We start from the raw sequence: 16364 nt of genomic DNA on the forward strand, positions 1-16364 counted from the left end.
GATGGTAAGGTGTTTAAAAGACAATGTAAAAACCACTAAAAGTTTTGTTTTCAGATAGAATGCAGAAGGTCACAAAAGACTGTTGTTGCAACAAAGGATAAAAGGAAAATTACACTTTAAACCATCAAAGAGTAGAAGATACAAAGTAATCTAAATAAACTAAATTCAAAAGAGAATCAGGCTGTTTTAGTGATCAAACAGCTACACCGCTTTTATGGGACCAACTACCTGTTCTGGGTATCTGTGGATGGAATAGCAGCTCTGTCATAGGAAGAGGAAAAGAGATTTTGCTTGGGATGAGAAAAATACAACTGAAGCTTTTAATGACAAAATGACTGGCACAACATATTGTAAATGAAAGAACTCCAAATGTGAAAACAAGTTGTTGAGCCCACCAATTTACCCCCACAGGAATTTTGACAAGAGACAAAGAGGGCAGGAAAATGTCTCACATTTTGTTTGCCTGAGGAAAAACAGGCAATCAGTTGAATATTTTAATGCTTTCTATTAGTAACTGATAAAACAACTATACAAAAATCAATATAGCCATATACAATATCTGGACATCATCAACTACCTTGACCTAATAGACAGATACCAAATACTATACCAAAAAAACTATAAAATATAAACTCTTTTCAAGTGCATGTGGTGCATTCACCAGAACAGACCATAAGCAGTTCTATTCATGGTTTATGAGACCATAAAGTAAGTCTCAATAAATTTAAAGAGACTGAAATTTTACAGAGTATGTTCTCTGATAAAAAGATAATTGAATTAGAGATCAATAACAATAAATTATCTACAAAACAGAGATTAAACAACACTAAAACAATAATACTAAATAACCACTGGATTGAAAAAGGAACCACAAGGGATCAGAAAATATTTTCACTGAATGATATTAACATATACACTATAACAAAACCTGTGGATGCAGCTAAAGAGGGCTTGGGGAAATCTATAGCTTTAATTTAATTTTATATTTTTTTTAAGAATGAGAATCAATGACCTTAATAATCTGAAAAAGAGAAAATGAAATTTTAATTTTTTTTTAAATTTAAGAAGCAGAAAAATAGAGATCACAGCATAAATCAACGAAACAGAATATAGAATAAATCAATAAAACCAAAAGCTGGTTCTTTGAGAATAATAAAATCAATAAAACTCTAGCCAGACTGATATGAAGAAAAGATAAAAGACAAACTACCAACATCAGGAATGAATGAGGTAACATAACTACACACAATTTAAAAACGGGGGGGACCTACTTTGGGCATAACAGCATGAAGAGTTCCACGTAATGGCTCCCTAGAGAAACTGGAGAACATTAATTTAAAAAAATCATTAAAATCTCTGTAAATGATCCTAAGAGCATACAACAAATGAAGAAACATTTATTCAAAAAATACATACATACATACATACATACTAAAACTCACTAAGAACAGTAAGAGTCTGTGGGATTTGAACCAAGACCCATTCCCCTCCTTCCCTCCTCCAGCTCAGAAAGATAGAAACTGCATTCTAGACTGAGGCAGCCAAGGAAACAGCACTCTCTCTCCAAGTCAGAAGGCTACTTTCCTAGGAGGAGCAGGATGTCAGCATTTCTCACTCTGCCCCCAACTATACAAGTGCTGAAGCTAAGTTATGGATAAGTGCACCCAAGATGTGAGAGCTCCTTTCTTTGAAGGGCACCCACTTGCAAGATGGAGGCTGTATCTTGGGTGCAGCACCACTAAAAATACTATGCTATTTTTATTATAATTTAAAAATTCCTCAATTCCAGTGAGACAGGAGGACTGTAATGTTTCCTCTGCAAAGTGAAAGCAATCAATGAGTAGGAGGTCATAAGATCATGAGCAGCGTCTCTGGAATATTTTCTCTATGAGTAAGGAATAAAATTTGGCTTTAGTACCTCATGAGCTTTCAAAGCTATTTGAAAATAGCAAGAATTTCCAGTTATTTTCACTGAATTAGTATTGAATACAATATAAAGTTAATTCCTACTGTTTCAGAAAAGAAACAGAAGTTGTATGGCCATAACAGTAAATGAAATTCCCAGTGAATATTCCAGTCTTTAAGCAGTATATTTATTAAAAATAGATAAAAACTTATTTTCTGATAACCAGTTAAGGACCCTTGAAAAGAACCTATTGAAAGCTTAGCAAATTTGCTATTCCCCACTATGGCAATCTGAACCAAAAAGAAGAGAAACCACAAAGAATGAGAGAGGCACAAACTTGTTTTTTTCCAGAATTTAATATTAAAAAAAAAAGATAAAAGTTATTTAAAAATCTTAAAAGGTTCATTTGGGGGCCAAACGCTAGCACTGAAACTTTCTTCTTGTAATTGATTGAAGGTAAAAAGTAAAAATTATATAAAAAATTGAGTAGCTACAGCTGTCCAACATAAAGCCTACCTGCAAAAAGGCAGGGCAGGATGGGCTGACTTGAGCAAATATCCACATCACGACCTTAGTAACGTTTCAAATGCTTTCACTTCCCAAGGTCTAAAAGGAGGATCATCTTGCATGCTTAGATTCTACTTCTTCAAGAATCCACTGAATGCCATTCAGAAAACCAGTTAAAGTTTCAGCCTCTGTATCCTGGACCTATGAGCAAATAAAAGAGACCACTGTCAATAAGAAACTGAGTGCAAAATATTACAGTTAAGTGGGACATTTTTCTGGACACTCAAAAAAGAATAGGACTAAAAAGATCCCAATAAACTTTGGGTGAGTCACTCAAGTTTTGTCTTCAAGAGAGCTTATTTAGATTAAAAAATATCATCTCTTCCGTCTTATAATCACTACCAACATGAAGTTTATTACTTATCTCAGAGCTCAGCTTTGAGACCAAATATCTCCAACCGATTAAGCTACTAAAACTGACTTTTAGAACGCTATTTTATTAGAAAATGATAGGAAAGATTTTAAAAAATAAAAATCAATTAGAAAGTAGAGTGAAAAATAAAATGAGATTTTTCTCACCAGAGAAAACAGGACCTTACCATCCATGGGTGACTTAGATGATTCAGACGCAGCTCATGGGCCAAATAAAAACAGGGCATTCTTTTTACATTAGCTTGAGAAATACAAGATAAAACCAGCATTGGTCTTCCTGAAGATCCAAAAGCTGGATCTGTCATTGCCATAATACGAGAAAATTCATCTTGCCATTCATGTCCTAAGGAATGTAGTCAAAACCCTTAATTTGCATTACTCGTAATGACTTAAAAAATAATAAAACAAAATTAAAAGCTAACAAAACAAGGAAAGCAAAAAATTACCAGGATCCAAACATAACAAACTGCCTCTATAGCTGTGTTCATTTACTGATCTTTCATAAAACTACATTAATCAGCCTTGCAAGAATAGGAATTTAGGTCAAATCAGAGAGAACAAAAACAGTACCACTCAGATGTCTCTATGGTTTAAAAGCAAAAATACTTTGATATAGATATTTTCCTCTCACAAATTCTATAGCTGTCACTACCCTTTCTTTCAAAGGCCATAGTTTCCAAAAGTTAAACATATAATTGAGTCTAGCTTTTTTATCCAACCTGAAAATCTCTGCCTTTCACTGGAGTGTAAATCACTGACATTCTGTGGTAGGCAGAATTCTAAAATGACCCCAATGACTCACACCCTTCTATAATCCCTTCGCTGAGTGTGGGAGGAATCTGTAAATATGATGAGATATCACTGACATGATTAGGCTATAAGACAGTTGACTTCAAGAAAAGGAGATTATACTCAATGAGACTAAACTAATCAGATGAGTCCTTAAAACAGATGAGGTTCTTCCTAGTGAGTGAGATTCTCCATTGCTGGATGTGAAGACAGAGGGAGTCACATGGCAAGGAATGACGATGGCCCCATGCAGCTGAGAGCTGCCTGCAGCCGACAGCCAGCAAGGAAACAGGGACCTCAGTCCTACCACAGTAAGAAGCTGAGCTCAGCCAACAACTTGAGTGAATTAGAAAGATTTTTCCCCAGAGCCTGCAGAAGGGGATGTAACCCATCTGACACTAATTTCAGCCTGTGAGACCCTAGGCTGAGAACCCAGCCACGCCATACTCAGACATAGAGAACTCTGAGCTAATGAACAGATGTTGTTTTAAGCCACTAGGTTGCAAGTAATTTGTTATATATTAATAGAAAACAAACATTTAATGTAATTATCAACACAGTACATTTAAATCTATCATACACCTCTTGAATTTTGACTTGTCCCATCTATTCTTCATTCCTTTCCCCCTCTTTTCCTGCCTTCTTTTGAACTTTTTTAATGATTCCATTTTATCTTCACTGCTGGCTTAATTATACCTGTTACAATTTTCTTTAATGGTTGCTCAAGGATTTACAATGTGTATTTTAAACTTATCAGTCTACCTTTAAAAAAGTATTATATAACTGCACATAACCTTATAATACTACATTTCCATTTCTGCCTTTCCATGCTGTGTAATATTGTTACAGTATATTTTATTTTAAAAATATCATAAGCCCAAAATATATTATTACTGTTTTTCCTTCACATAATGATAAAGAAATTAAAATAAGAGAAAAAAATCTATGTATAGCTATATTGTTTATATCCCAAGACTCTTCATTTCTTTTTGTAGATGCAGTTTTCCACCTGGTATATTCTTCGGCCTGAAGAGTTTCCTTTAATATTTCATAATACAAACACGCTGATTAAATTTTCTCAGAGTTTATCTGAAAAAAATCTTGATTTTCCCTTCATTTTTGAAAGATACCGTTGATGGATATTAGATTTTCCCCTCTTTGCAATACTATAAAGATTTCCCTTTATGACCTTCTAGCTTACAGCAAAATTCTCTCTGGAAGTCTGTCCTTATCTTTGGCCCTCTATTTGTCTGTTTTGCTTTGCTCTGGCTACCTTCCAGATATTCTCTTTATCTTTGGTTTTCATCAGTTTGGCTACGATGTATCTGATTTTTTTATTTATCAGGTTTGGAGAATCTTTGATCTGTGGTTTATTGTCTTTCAGTAATTTTGAAATAGTTTTGGTCACTATTTGTTCAGAAATTTCTTTTTCCCTGTTCTTACTCCCTTCATGTTTTGGGACTTCAATCACATATAAATTGAATCAGGGGTCAATATACCAAACTCCACAGATCTGGGTTTTTTTTTGGAGGGGGGTGGATTTATTTTATTATTTATTTATTTATGTATTGGCCGCATTGGGTCTTCATTGCTGCACTCAGCTTTCTCTAGTTGTGGTGAGTGGGGGCTACTCTTCGTTGTGGTGCACAGGCTTCTCATTGCAGTGGCCTCTCTTGTTGCAGAGCACAGGCTCTAGGCGCATGGGCTTCAGTAGTTGCGGCACATGTGCTCAATAGTTGTGGCTCATGGCCTCTAGAGTGCAGGCTCAGTGGTTGTGGCACACGGGCTTAGCTGCTCCACAACATGTGGGATCTTCCTGGCCCAGGGATTGAACCTGTATCTCCTGCATTGGCAGGCAGATTCTTAACCACTGCACCACCAGGAAAGTCCCCTGCAGATCTGTTTTTATAAATATATATATATTTTGGTAAAACAGCCATGCCCATTCATTAGCAAACTATGGCTACTTTTGCACTATAGTAGCAGAGGTTAGTAACTATGAGATACTGTATGGCTCACGTTCCTAAAATATTTACTATCTGGACCTTTAAGAAAATGCCAACCCCTGAGTTAGATCACTTAATAGGTTCCCCCGGCTCTTGAATGTTCTGTCCTCCACTCCAACTCTTTTTTTCTCTTTGTGCTTTCATTCGGATAATTTCCATTGATATATCTTCACATTCACAAAAGGTTTCCTTTGTTAATATGTCCACTGGAGGAACTATTCACCTGTTATAATCTTCATACTTAGCATTCCCATTTTACTTTTTCATAGCTTCCTTCTCTCTGCTGAAAATCCCTATTTGTTCACATATATTGTCCACCTTTTCCACTAGATTCTTTAACATATTAATCATAGTTCTTTTAATGTCCTTTTCTGAGAATGCCAACATCCAGGCCATCTCTAGGTCTAGTTCCACTGACTGCTTTATCGCTTGACAATGAGTCATTTCATTTTGACTTTTTTTATCTTATAATTTTTAATTTAATGCTAGATGTTTTATGTGGAAGAACAGAAGAGCCTGAGGTAAAGAGGACTTAATTCTAGAAATGGACACATTTCTTCTGTTAGGCCATTAATGCAGTGGGATGAGTCCAATCAGTCAGTAGTTGAGCTTTTGTTTGCTTTTGTTGCTATAGTTAATTTCAGTGCACCATAAACTGTAAATTATTTCAGCAATGGGCTGCTGCTACCTTGTTCCGAGTGAGAATAACATATTGTATATTTATGCCCTACCTTGTTCACAAAGGATTTGGGAAAGAAATTACAATACTGGCTTGTGGCCCAATAATATTCTATTTTCATGCTATTTATCACTGTGAATGGCAATTATATTCAGAATATATGGAGAGTGTTCTTAACTAATCTACTTAATTAAACTCCACCCCACACATCTCTCTACTATCTGGATACTTAAAGGTAAAATTTTTCATTTACCTGTATAAATTATTTGAGTAGGGCCAAAAGCAGACAAAACATCAATAACAAAAAGTGCAGAAGCATACAACAAAAAAACACTACATAGTTATAATATCAAACTTTGGTGTGCAACAGAATTCTGTAAAGCTTGTTAAAAAAAGAGATGCCCAAGACACAACCCAAATCTATGAGTCATAATCCACCAGGGTAGGAATCAGGCAGCTGCATTTTTAACAAGATCCCCAGGTGATCCTAATGTACATCAAGGTTTGAGAATCCAATATTAACAGTAATAACAGAATCACACTGATAAAACTCGCCATGATATTCTTAACAAGCCACAATAAAGCCTAAAAACATACTATTTGTTTTGCAAAAAAAGTGCTTTTAAAAAAAGAAAATAAGATAATGCTTACTTTTATGAGCTTCAGCATTTGCAACGTAGATGAATCCATCAACAACTTCACACACCTTCTGAATCTGTGGAATTACACTGTACCGGCTTCCTTGCTGATCATCCCCTTCATTCTGTATACTGAACATCTTGTTAACTGCACTTGTATGTTCTTCTCTTGCTCTATCTCTTTCCTTTCTATAAGGAAAATGTAAATATAGAACATAAACAGACACTAAACAGGCTTCACCCCCCTAAAATACTCCATTACTGATATCTCAGGTAGGCTGCCAAGTAGGTAGCCTTACCTTGTAGTCGAATATAATATTAGGATGTTAAATTTATGTTGGTTGCTCAACTGAAAACTGACTCCTGATCCAATACCTAAAGGAGAAAATTACAGTTATCAAAACAAGTTATTAATAAAGACAGCATAAGATGAGAATGAAAAAAATTACTTGGTATAAGCAAAAGAGCAAACAAAAAAACTATGACCAGTTATATACAGCTTTGGAATAAAATGAAATGTTTGTGTTGAAGAAAAGAAGCTGTATGCAATTTTCATTCACATAGTAATAAACTACGGATATAGAACAAAAAACTGCTAGGCTTTAACATTCCTTTCTATACCATCATCAACTTTATCATCATCCTATCAGTAGCAGCTGCATCATAACAGCTACTACTATTTATTCTCAAGACTAAGACTTAGTTTCACTTTTTTTATGTTTCTCATCACTCTTATACTCTACGTACACATTCAACCAAATGGCTTTTTTTCACCACTCTGAAAAGGTGTTTTTAAATTCATGGCACCTTAGAAAATTGAGAAAATATGACAGACACTGAAATTTGGAATTAGACTTGGGCTAGAATCCTGTTATTTGCCACATTACCCATGTTTCTGTGAGCCTGTTTTGAAACCAAAATATAGAAATAATACACACTTTTTAGGGTTATTGCAAGCATTAAATGAAATTACATATGTAAGACTCCTATAGAGTGACTGGTAAGTAGCAAGTGCTAAACACTAGCTTCTTACTGTTTTATATCTAAACCATTCAACATTGTTATTTGTTCTTTCTTAACTCCTTCCCTTCTTTGGCTGTATTAACACTCAGCGGCTGATTCTTCTCTTGCCTCCTGGAAAGATCCTTCTCCTCTTCCTTGACTACGTCTTTTTGCTACATAAATGTCCTCTTAGATCTGTCTACTTCTTTCCATCCTCACCCCTCCCCCGCCCCTTTTAGTCTAAATTATCATCTCTCACCTGGGCTTCTGTAATCATTTCTAACTAGTCTCCTAAATCCATTTCTGCCCTCTATTATCCATTCTCCTCACACAGCTGGAGAGATTGCTTTAAAATGCCTTTAATTATGTCTCTTCCCTTCAAAGCCACTGCTCTTCAGCTAAACAAAACTTTAATATAATCTGGCCTCTACTTACCTCATTAGGACAACTCCATCTTTCATACCTTTAATCCCTGCATTATAACCAATCTAGGTGTTTAAAGAAGCCATGCCATGCCATCTTATGTGACCATTTCAGGCAACACACATATAGAGATCTTGGTGGCTGGGACTGCAAGCATCCCAGGCAAAGTGGCCCTAGTCCTCCCGACACCAGGGGCTCCTCAAGTAGATCAAAGAAACAAATTGTACCATATCTCTGATCTTTGTTTTCATCAGTTTAACTTCAAGAAATTATCCTCTCAACACATCTAACCTCAGCCCAATATGATTTCCATGCTGTTTTGCCCCACCTTGCCAATGACTCACCCCCTACTCTTCCCTGACCTTGCAGGTCTGAGGCCCAATTAGATTGGCAATTTCAAACAATCAATCCAGCTGCTGTCTGGAGAATGAAAGTGCCATTTCACAATCAGCAAATTTCCCCATACCCCCAACCTCTTCCTGAAGGGTTCCCTCCACCTCATGGCTCTACCTGAAACTGGCCTGTCCCTAGATGCCTCTTCTCTTGCAGTGGACTCTCAAGTAACAATGTTGCTTATTCTCTCCCATCTTGGGGTAAAGAGATGAGGCGAATATTCTCTTTACTCCTCAATGCCATGTCTTAACCATGACTCACTAACTCTCTTGAAAAAACTCTGTCTTTGAGACACACACACCATTTAACTGTAATACCATCTTTAACCTCGTCATTTATGAATCTCCTTTTGATAATCCCTTCCACCAAACACTCACTGAAGATCTCAGCACCTGGCTCACACTCTTCCTCTCTATCCTCAGAAACTTCCAAGTCCACGTGGACTCATATGATTCCCAAATCTTCATTTCTAGCCCAGATCTTTCTCTTGAGATATGGATGCATAAAGTAATCCATAAAGTCATTTGTTCACTCATTTATCAAATATGTAATGAATGCCTACTATGTGTCTGGCCCCACAGATACAGCTAAGAATAAAGCTGACAGGATTTCTGCCCTAATGGAGCTTCCATTCAAGTGGCTAGCTTATAGCAGACATCTCTACTTGTACCAGAAGTTTCTCTTCCTTCTCCTGTGTTTCCTTAACCTAGTGAATGGTACCATCATCCAATATGAAACTCAGACCAAAAACCAGGAATTATCCTTATTACTGCTAATACACATTGAGTCAATTCTATATCCTTTATATTTTTATCACAATATTATAGTGGTTTCTTAACCCTTCTAATCAGTTCTCCACCCAGAAGCCATAGTGATCTACCTAAAATGCCATCTTGATCATCTTACTTCTCTGCTTAAAATTCGACATACAAGCGTCTTCTCACCTGGCCCCACTCTAGACACACAGAGCTACTTCAAGTGTGTCATGCACACCCAGAACTTAGTGATTTTAGAAATGTAGTTCTCACTGCTTAGAATACTTTACCCTGTCTTTTTTTGATGGCCTACCCCTCCCTACTTATCCTTATCTCATGTAAGGCATCATGTTCAACAGAGCCTTCCCTGACCCTTACCTTTCTACACAGGAGCTAATTACACCATATTCTAATCACCTGTATACATGTCTCTGCCCTCACCTAGACTAAGTACTTTTCAGGGCAAACAGGAGATTTTTGATGTTGTTTGTTTTAAATCTCTGCATCTTTAGCATCTAATAGGTACTCTCAACAAATGAATAAGTAAAGCAGAAGCTAGATTACACTGTTACACGTTTATTATATATCCTGCTTACAAAACTAACTACATGGTTGTTGGTACTGTTGTTTTTCACAGAAATAAAAGTAAGGTGATAATTTAGCTTTTCTGAAATTCCAATATATATCAAAGTACTTTGCATATAGTAGATGTCGAATTGTTGTTGCTGTTAACATTCTTTTAAAATATGGTAAATATTGTACAAATACAACATTTTGACAACAAACAATTTGCTTTCACATAATCTCATATTCTGGACTGAGAAGGTAAGAGAAAGTTTACCTCTTATAAAAAGTAAATTAATTCTTTCAGTCCATAGAGATCTGAGGGCTACCATGCACCAAATTAGTATATTTCATTACAAGAGTTAATTAATTAAAAAACTAATTTCTTTCTATTTAACATTAGGGTCAAGCTCAAAGTGTTTGAATCATTATGTACTGTAGATTAACATGAAAATTACCATCAATCTGCCTCTGAGGCAAACCAGCAGTTGGGCAAAGTTCCTCAGAAGACATCAAGCTCAACACCAAAGATGTATTTAGTTCTTCCAAACCTGGTCCAAACATCGCAAATCGTGGTTCATTCTGAATGATCAATGAGTGTAAAAATGAGGTGACAGCTCCATACACAGGACGGCTAGATTTTGAGGATCTTCTTGTGTTTGGACAGCACATTTTATAGCTGTATAAAATTGTCACAATTAGAAAATTACACACTTACTTAGCCAGTTATTCTTTCAACGATATATAATGTATTGAGAACTTGCTAGACAAGAGGGATACAATGATTATACAGTCCCAATCCTCACTGAGGGCAGTGGAGAACAGACATCATTATATGCCAAGTGCCATGACAGAAAAAAAGCACAAGGTTCTATGGGAGTAGCAGTGGTCTAGTAGCTGAGGAAGTCTTCCCCAGGAATAGGTTACTTACTTTCTAATTTTTCATTTAGATTCTCTCATGAAACACTTGGTCTAACAAATGTTTCAATGGTTAAAATTCACTACATAGAGCAGTGATTTTCAACCCAGGGAGATTTTGCAACCCCACCAAACATTTCCTAATGTCTGGAGACATTTTTGTCATTACAACTGCAGGGGGCAGGGCGGGGGACTGGGGTGTACTACTGACACCTAGTGGATAGGGTCCAGGGATGCTGTTAAACATCCTACAATGCACACACAAGACACCTGGTCCAAAATGTCAACAGTGCCAAGACTGAGAAACCCTGCACTAAAGATAAACTACATAGATAGTTAGCATAAATGTCCCTAAAGGTAAAAAAGAAAAAAAATTACTAAAGCTACCATAAAACCAAATTTCTTAGGGTACTTCTATTAACAGTAACAGTTCAGTAAGTATTATTTACAGGGAGGCTCAAATGTTCCTTACAGGTAACCTAGCAAACTAAGAATCATGTGAAAGAAACAACTCACCTTTTTCAATAGCTATAAATTTCTAAACTAGCAACTCAACATGTTATCAAAAATTAAAACAAAGTTACTCAAAATGAAACCTAAAGCCCTTTAAATCAAGCCAGTTAAGACAATCACTAACGTTACAAGGCAATCATCTTTACTTAGGAAACTGGTAATTCTAGAAGGAAAAAAAATCAACTTTGCAGCTAGGTAGATTTGGCCAGGCCTCACCACTTTAATTAGTCATATAAGCCACTTACAGTCTGAACTTCAGTTTTTTCATTTGCATTATTTGAGCAATAACAATCAACCCAGGGTCATAGGGAGCAGAAATAATTTACATGATCACAAATGGTCGTTATTACAATTATTACTATCCCTAGGAAAACGCGGTTCCATAGCCCACAGAAACACTTGATGTCATGGTGGGCTGTGGGACAATGCAGAGGTAACACCCAGCAAGTGAGAGTACAGTAGCATTTCTTAAAATTATATACATGTACATTTTAATCAAGTACTCTCACAAGATGATGTAATGAAATCTGTATTAGAATAAGGAAAGGTTCTAAATAACTTAAAATATGAAAAATAAATCCCATATGTAGCTATTAAATCTAGCACAGGAAAACAATTCTTAACTAAAGCACAAATATTCTTTAAATTTTACTTACAATGCCTTAAATCTGGAGCTCTTAATAAAGCAGGTTATATCCAGAACCAACCAAATACATTTTTGAGGTAGCATGATGGGGTTCCAATCTGAACAGTCCCTTACAAATTATATGACCTTAGGCAAATCCATAACCACACAGAACCTCAATTCTACATCCATAACACAAGGAAAATACCTTCTTATTGTGTGAGGATTAAATAAGTAAACATACATAAAACATCCATCATAGAATCCAATACACCATAGTTGCTCAATGAAATTAATTCTCTCAAATACATATTTGAAAATGTCAATGTGTTTGGGTGATAACAAAATCTTATTTCTCAGAACCTTAAGAACGGTTTTACTCCCTACAAAAGAACTTCTGTCTGAACTCTGGCCTTTCCTTCTCTAGATATGGAAAAGTATTTATTTTAACAAAATGACAAGTATTCTAAACATAATGAAAATTTTAAGAACTGTTTTACTTCTTGCCACATAAACTACCTGTAATTATTCAAATACTCTAGTCAGGTACTACAAGGAAATAAAATGTGAACAATGAAAGGGTTCTATGAAGGATGTTATTTAACCCAACCTCCAGTTTTTACAAAAGTACACTTAGACCCAAAATTAATGCAATAAATTAGTAGGAGGGCCAAGACTAACTTAGACTATTGACTTGTAATATAGTCAAATTTAATATTTTCTTTTTAATTTGTAAAACTAGATACTTACACTGCCATATAGTCAAAAAATGCACCGTCAGTAACTTCAGACATAGGCTTTTTTAAGATTTCTAGATCTGGAAGAGACTTCCAGTCAACAGAAGACCAAGAAGGAAGATCCCGCAACAGAAAATATCTCCACAGAATTGGATCTCGTACAGTTTCATTCCAATAATGACTTGTACTTCCCAACTGACATAGATCGTGAGGTGAAAGAAATGACAAAATATATAGCTGTACGTCAATCTGAAACAGAGGGAAGCAGCAAGTAGGTTAAGGGATGAATAATTTATCTTGGCAAAAATATTTTTAAATAATAAATTACAAAGTAAATAATTATACTAGGAAGCCAAAGGTCAACTGAACAGTCTATAGTTTTAATAATTAAATCTATCATGATAAGTTACAAAATTAACAATTTTTATACTAAATAGCAAAAGATCAACCTAACAGTCTTTTTTCCTTTTTTTTTTGCTGCGCTGCATGGCATGTGGAACTTCCCCAATCAGGGATGGAACTTGTGCCCCCCCTGCAGTGGAACCACAGTCTTAACCACTGGACCATCAGGGAAGTCAACAGTCATTATTTTTAATAATGGAATCTATCACACTGAAGTTAATTTCCTGCCTCAGGACAGAATCATAAAGAACACTTCATTTTTGACACATTCCTGAAAAACCACCTATTGTTCTGTTATTTTTCAAGCAAAATAACCAGCTCATTTAATTTCTCCTCATGGCTATCCTGCCACACCATTTATTTGAATGAATTACTTAATGAAATAATTTATTCTTCAAACTAAAATCTGTATCAAAAGGACAAACTCCTGATTTTATCATTAGATCAAAGAGTAAATTTGTCACCTGCGTTCTTCTGTAAAATCTATTATTTAAAAGAACCTCTGCAAAGAGCACCATGGAAGCAATCTAAGCCTGTAAATTTCCGATGGCCCTCAGAGGGAGGTGTCAATAGTCCAGCTGAGATACAGAATTTTAATAATTTCTAAGACGTTCTCCTCTCCATTTTCCTAGCTACCCAAAAAGTTTAACAATGAACGATGTGTGTAATTCTTGCAGCCTGCTGTAACTTGAGGCCCTTATAACTTAGCCATTTACTTTCTCGCATTTTTTTAAGATTGTTTTGATGTGGACCATTTTTAAATTCTTTATTGACTTTGTTACAATATCGCTTCTGTTTTATGTCTTAGTTTTTTGACCCTGAGGCATGTGGGATCTTAGCTCCCCAACCAGGGATTGATTGACTGGCATCCCCACCTCACCCCACAATGGAAGGAGGAGTCTTAACCACTGGACCCCCAGGGAATCCGTAGTCATTTACTTGCAATTGTCGGTTTTGTTACTTGAAATAGTAAGATAATAGCCCCCAAATCCTCAGGGAGTGTGTGTTTTTCCGGACCCTCAGGTGTTTTGGTACAGGAGTCTGGGATGAAAGATGCTGAGAACACAGAAACTGGATGGTCGCCATGTTTTCCAAAACGTCTGGACGCCTCTCGCATTTTTTTAACCTGATGTTCACGGTGTCCCAGTCCCAAGACCTGTTGGGGGGGGCAGAAAACCCGAGGGTGATCGCGCTGGTTGCCACGGCACCACCTGCAGGTGACTTCAGCGGCCACCTCGGCCAGAGTGCGGGACGCCAGGGGTCAGCGCCACAGCGCTTCTGCTCCGCTGCTGCCCCCAGGGGACGACACTGCCCGGAACTACTGCAGGGACGGAGCCAGACACAGGCCGGGCCCAGGGAGGCCCCCGCGCCCCCAGAGGCCGCGCCGGCGAGCGCCCCTTCCGGCCGGGCCCTCAGTCCTCCGCGGGCGGCGGCCGACGCTCACCGGCAGCCGCGTCAGCGAACTGGTCTCCTCCTCCGCCTCCTCCGGGGAGGCCCTCGGAGCCGCCCTCTCCTTGCCCACCGACTGCCAGAAGTTCCTCCAGCCGCTGAGGATGGCCGCCTCCAGGCGGCCCCAGTCGCTGTGGTGAGGCTGAGGAGAGCCGCCTCGGCTGCGCGGCTCACTTCCCGCCATGGCTGCCGGCGCCGCACTTGACGCGCGGCAGGATGACGCCAGCACGCCCGCGCCCTTGCACTCCCCGCCCCCGCGGAGAAGCCTCCAGAACCGCGGAGGAGCCGAGAGATTGAGCCTGGTTCCCAGTGGAGCTTGAGGCTGCCGCCGGCAATCACTGCGCCTCGCACTTCAGACCTCAACCTCAGGCGCGCTGACTTCACCCGCTGGTATAAAGTCTCTCGCCCTTTGGCCCTTTATAACTTCGTTACTTCACCCAAGGTGGTCCCGTGGTGTCTGGAACCCATGTCCACTTTGCCTGGGCGACACTTACTTGTGCAATAGATGGCCCTCTTCCACTATCTGAGGCTTAGTATCTCTACATAATCGGGTTTAAACTGTCAACTAGCAGTTGCTTGTAATTTCCAGGACAAGCAGCTATCCATTCTCTTCTTCAAACTATTCAAATAGGGAAATGTCTAAATTTTGGAATCAGCCTCTGTCCACCACTGTCTTATGTCAATTGTCAAAACATTCTCTCGCATTACCCCACTCACCCATTTACAAAAATTAATTCATTTTTTGTTGTTGCAACTTTTTTTTAAGTATATTTGATTTACAATGTTGTGTTAATTTCTGCTGTACAGCAAAGTGATTCAGTTATACATATATACTTTTTTTATATTCTTTTCTATTATGGTTTATCACAGGCTATTGAATATAGTTCCCTGTGCTATTTATTTGCTAGGACCTTGTTGTTAATCCATTCTAAACATAATAGTTTGCATCTGCTAACCCAGAACTTCCATTCCATCCCTCCCCCACCGGCCTTGGCCACAAGTCTGTTCTGTTTCTGTTTTGCAGATATGTTCATTTGTGTCATATTTTAGATTCTACATATAAGTGCTATCTTATGGTATTTGATTTACTTAGTATGATAATCTCTAGGTCCATCCATGTTGCTGCAAATGGCTTTATTCATTTTTATGGTTGAATAATATTCCATTGTATATATATACCACATCTTTCTCTATTCATCTGCCCGTGGACATTTAGGTTGTTTCCATGTCTTGGCTATTATGATGAATAGTGTTGCTATGAACATGCGGGTGCATGTCTTTTTTGAATTATATGTATGATTAGATATGTTAAGATGTATGCCCAAGAGTAGGAAGTTTATCCCACTTTTTTAGTCTTCAAAATAGAAGACAGGATCAGCAACCTCATAAAACCATTCAAGTCTTTAAGGATCATGATAGGCTACAGGGAACATATACATAAGTTGTGTGTATTTATACAAATATTTAAATACATACATATATTTAACATAATATATAGTCACCTCTGTCTGTCTCTGTCTCTCTCCCTATCTGTATATGTATCCACATTTATATCTAGAGTCCACATAGCAGAGCACTGTAATGCTTAATAATGGACACAGTGCTTATCGGCCTGTATTTACACTT

At 37.5% G+C, this 16364-nt stretch overlaps 1 protein-coding gene across 3 annotated transcripts in view; it reads right to left on the bottom strand.

Moving 5' to 3' along the window:
• FBXO4 (F-box protein 4) overlaps positions 1–15044 on the bottom strand; it is a 96093-nt gene extending 81049 nt beyond the window's left edge. Inside the window, exons 1-7 of one of the 3 annotated variants that reach the window (XR_009049178.1) lie at positions 14734–14984; positions 12901–13136; positions 10553–10773; positions 7257–7332; positions 6971–7146; positions 3013–3188; positions 2423–2614 (exon numbers count right to left, since the gene is read on the bottom strand). Coding sequence is in view for 2 of the 3 variants with exons in the window: in XM_057708795.1 (XP_057564778.1) it covers positions 2525–2614; positions 3013–3188; positions 6971–7146; positions 7257–7332; positions 10553–10773; positions 12901–13136; positions 14734–14922 (1164 nt within the window). In the remaining variant the exon portion in view is untranslated. Of the gene's footprint in view, positions 1–2251; positions 2615–3012; positions 3189–6970; positions 7147–7256; positions 7333–10552; positions 10774–12900; positions 13137–14733 lie in introns of those variants that run through there. The other 2 variants (XM_057708795.1, XM_057708794.1) reach the window with 2 other exon arrangements.
• Between the last annotated feature and the right edge of the window lie 1320 nt (positions 15045–16364).

Source organism: Hippopotamus amphibius, chromosome 15, assembly GCF_030028045.1.
Source record: "Hippopotamus amphibius kiboko isolate mHipAmp2 chromosome 15, mHipAmp2.hap2, whole genome shotgun sequence".
In the NCBI taxonomy this organism is placed as follows: domain Eukaryota; kingdom Metazoa; phylum Chordata; class Mammalia; order Artiodactyla; family Hippopotamidae; genus Hippopotamus; species Hippopotamus amphibius.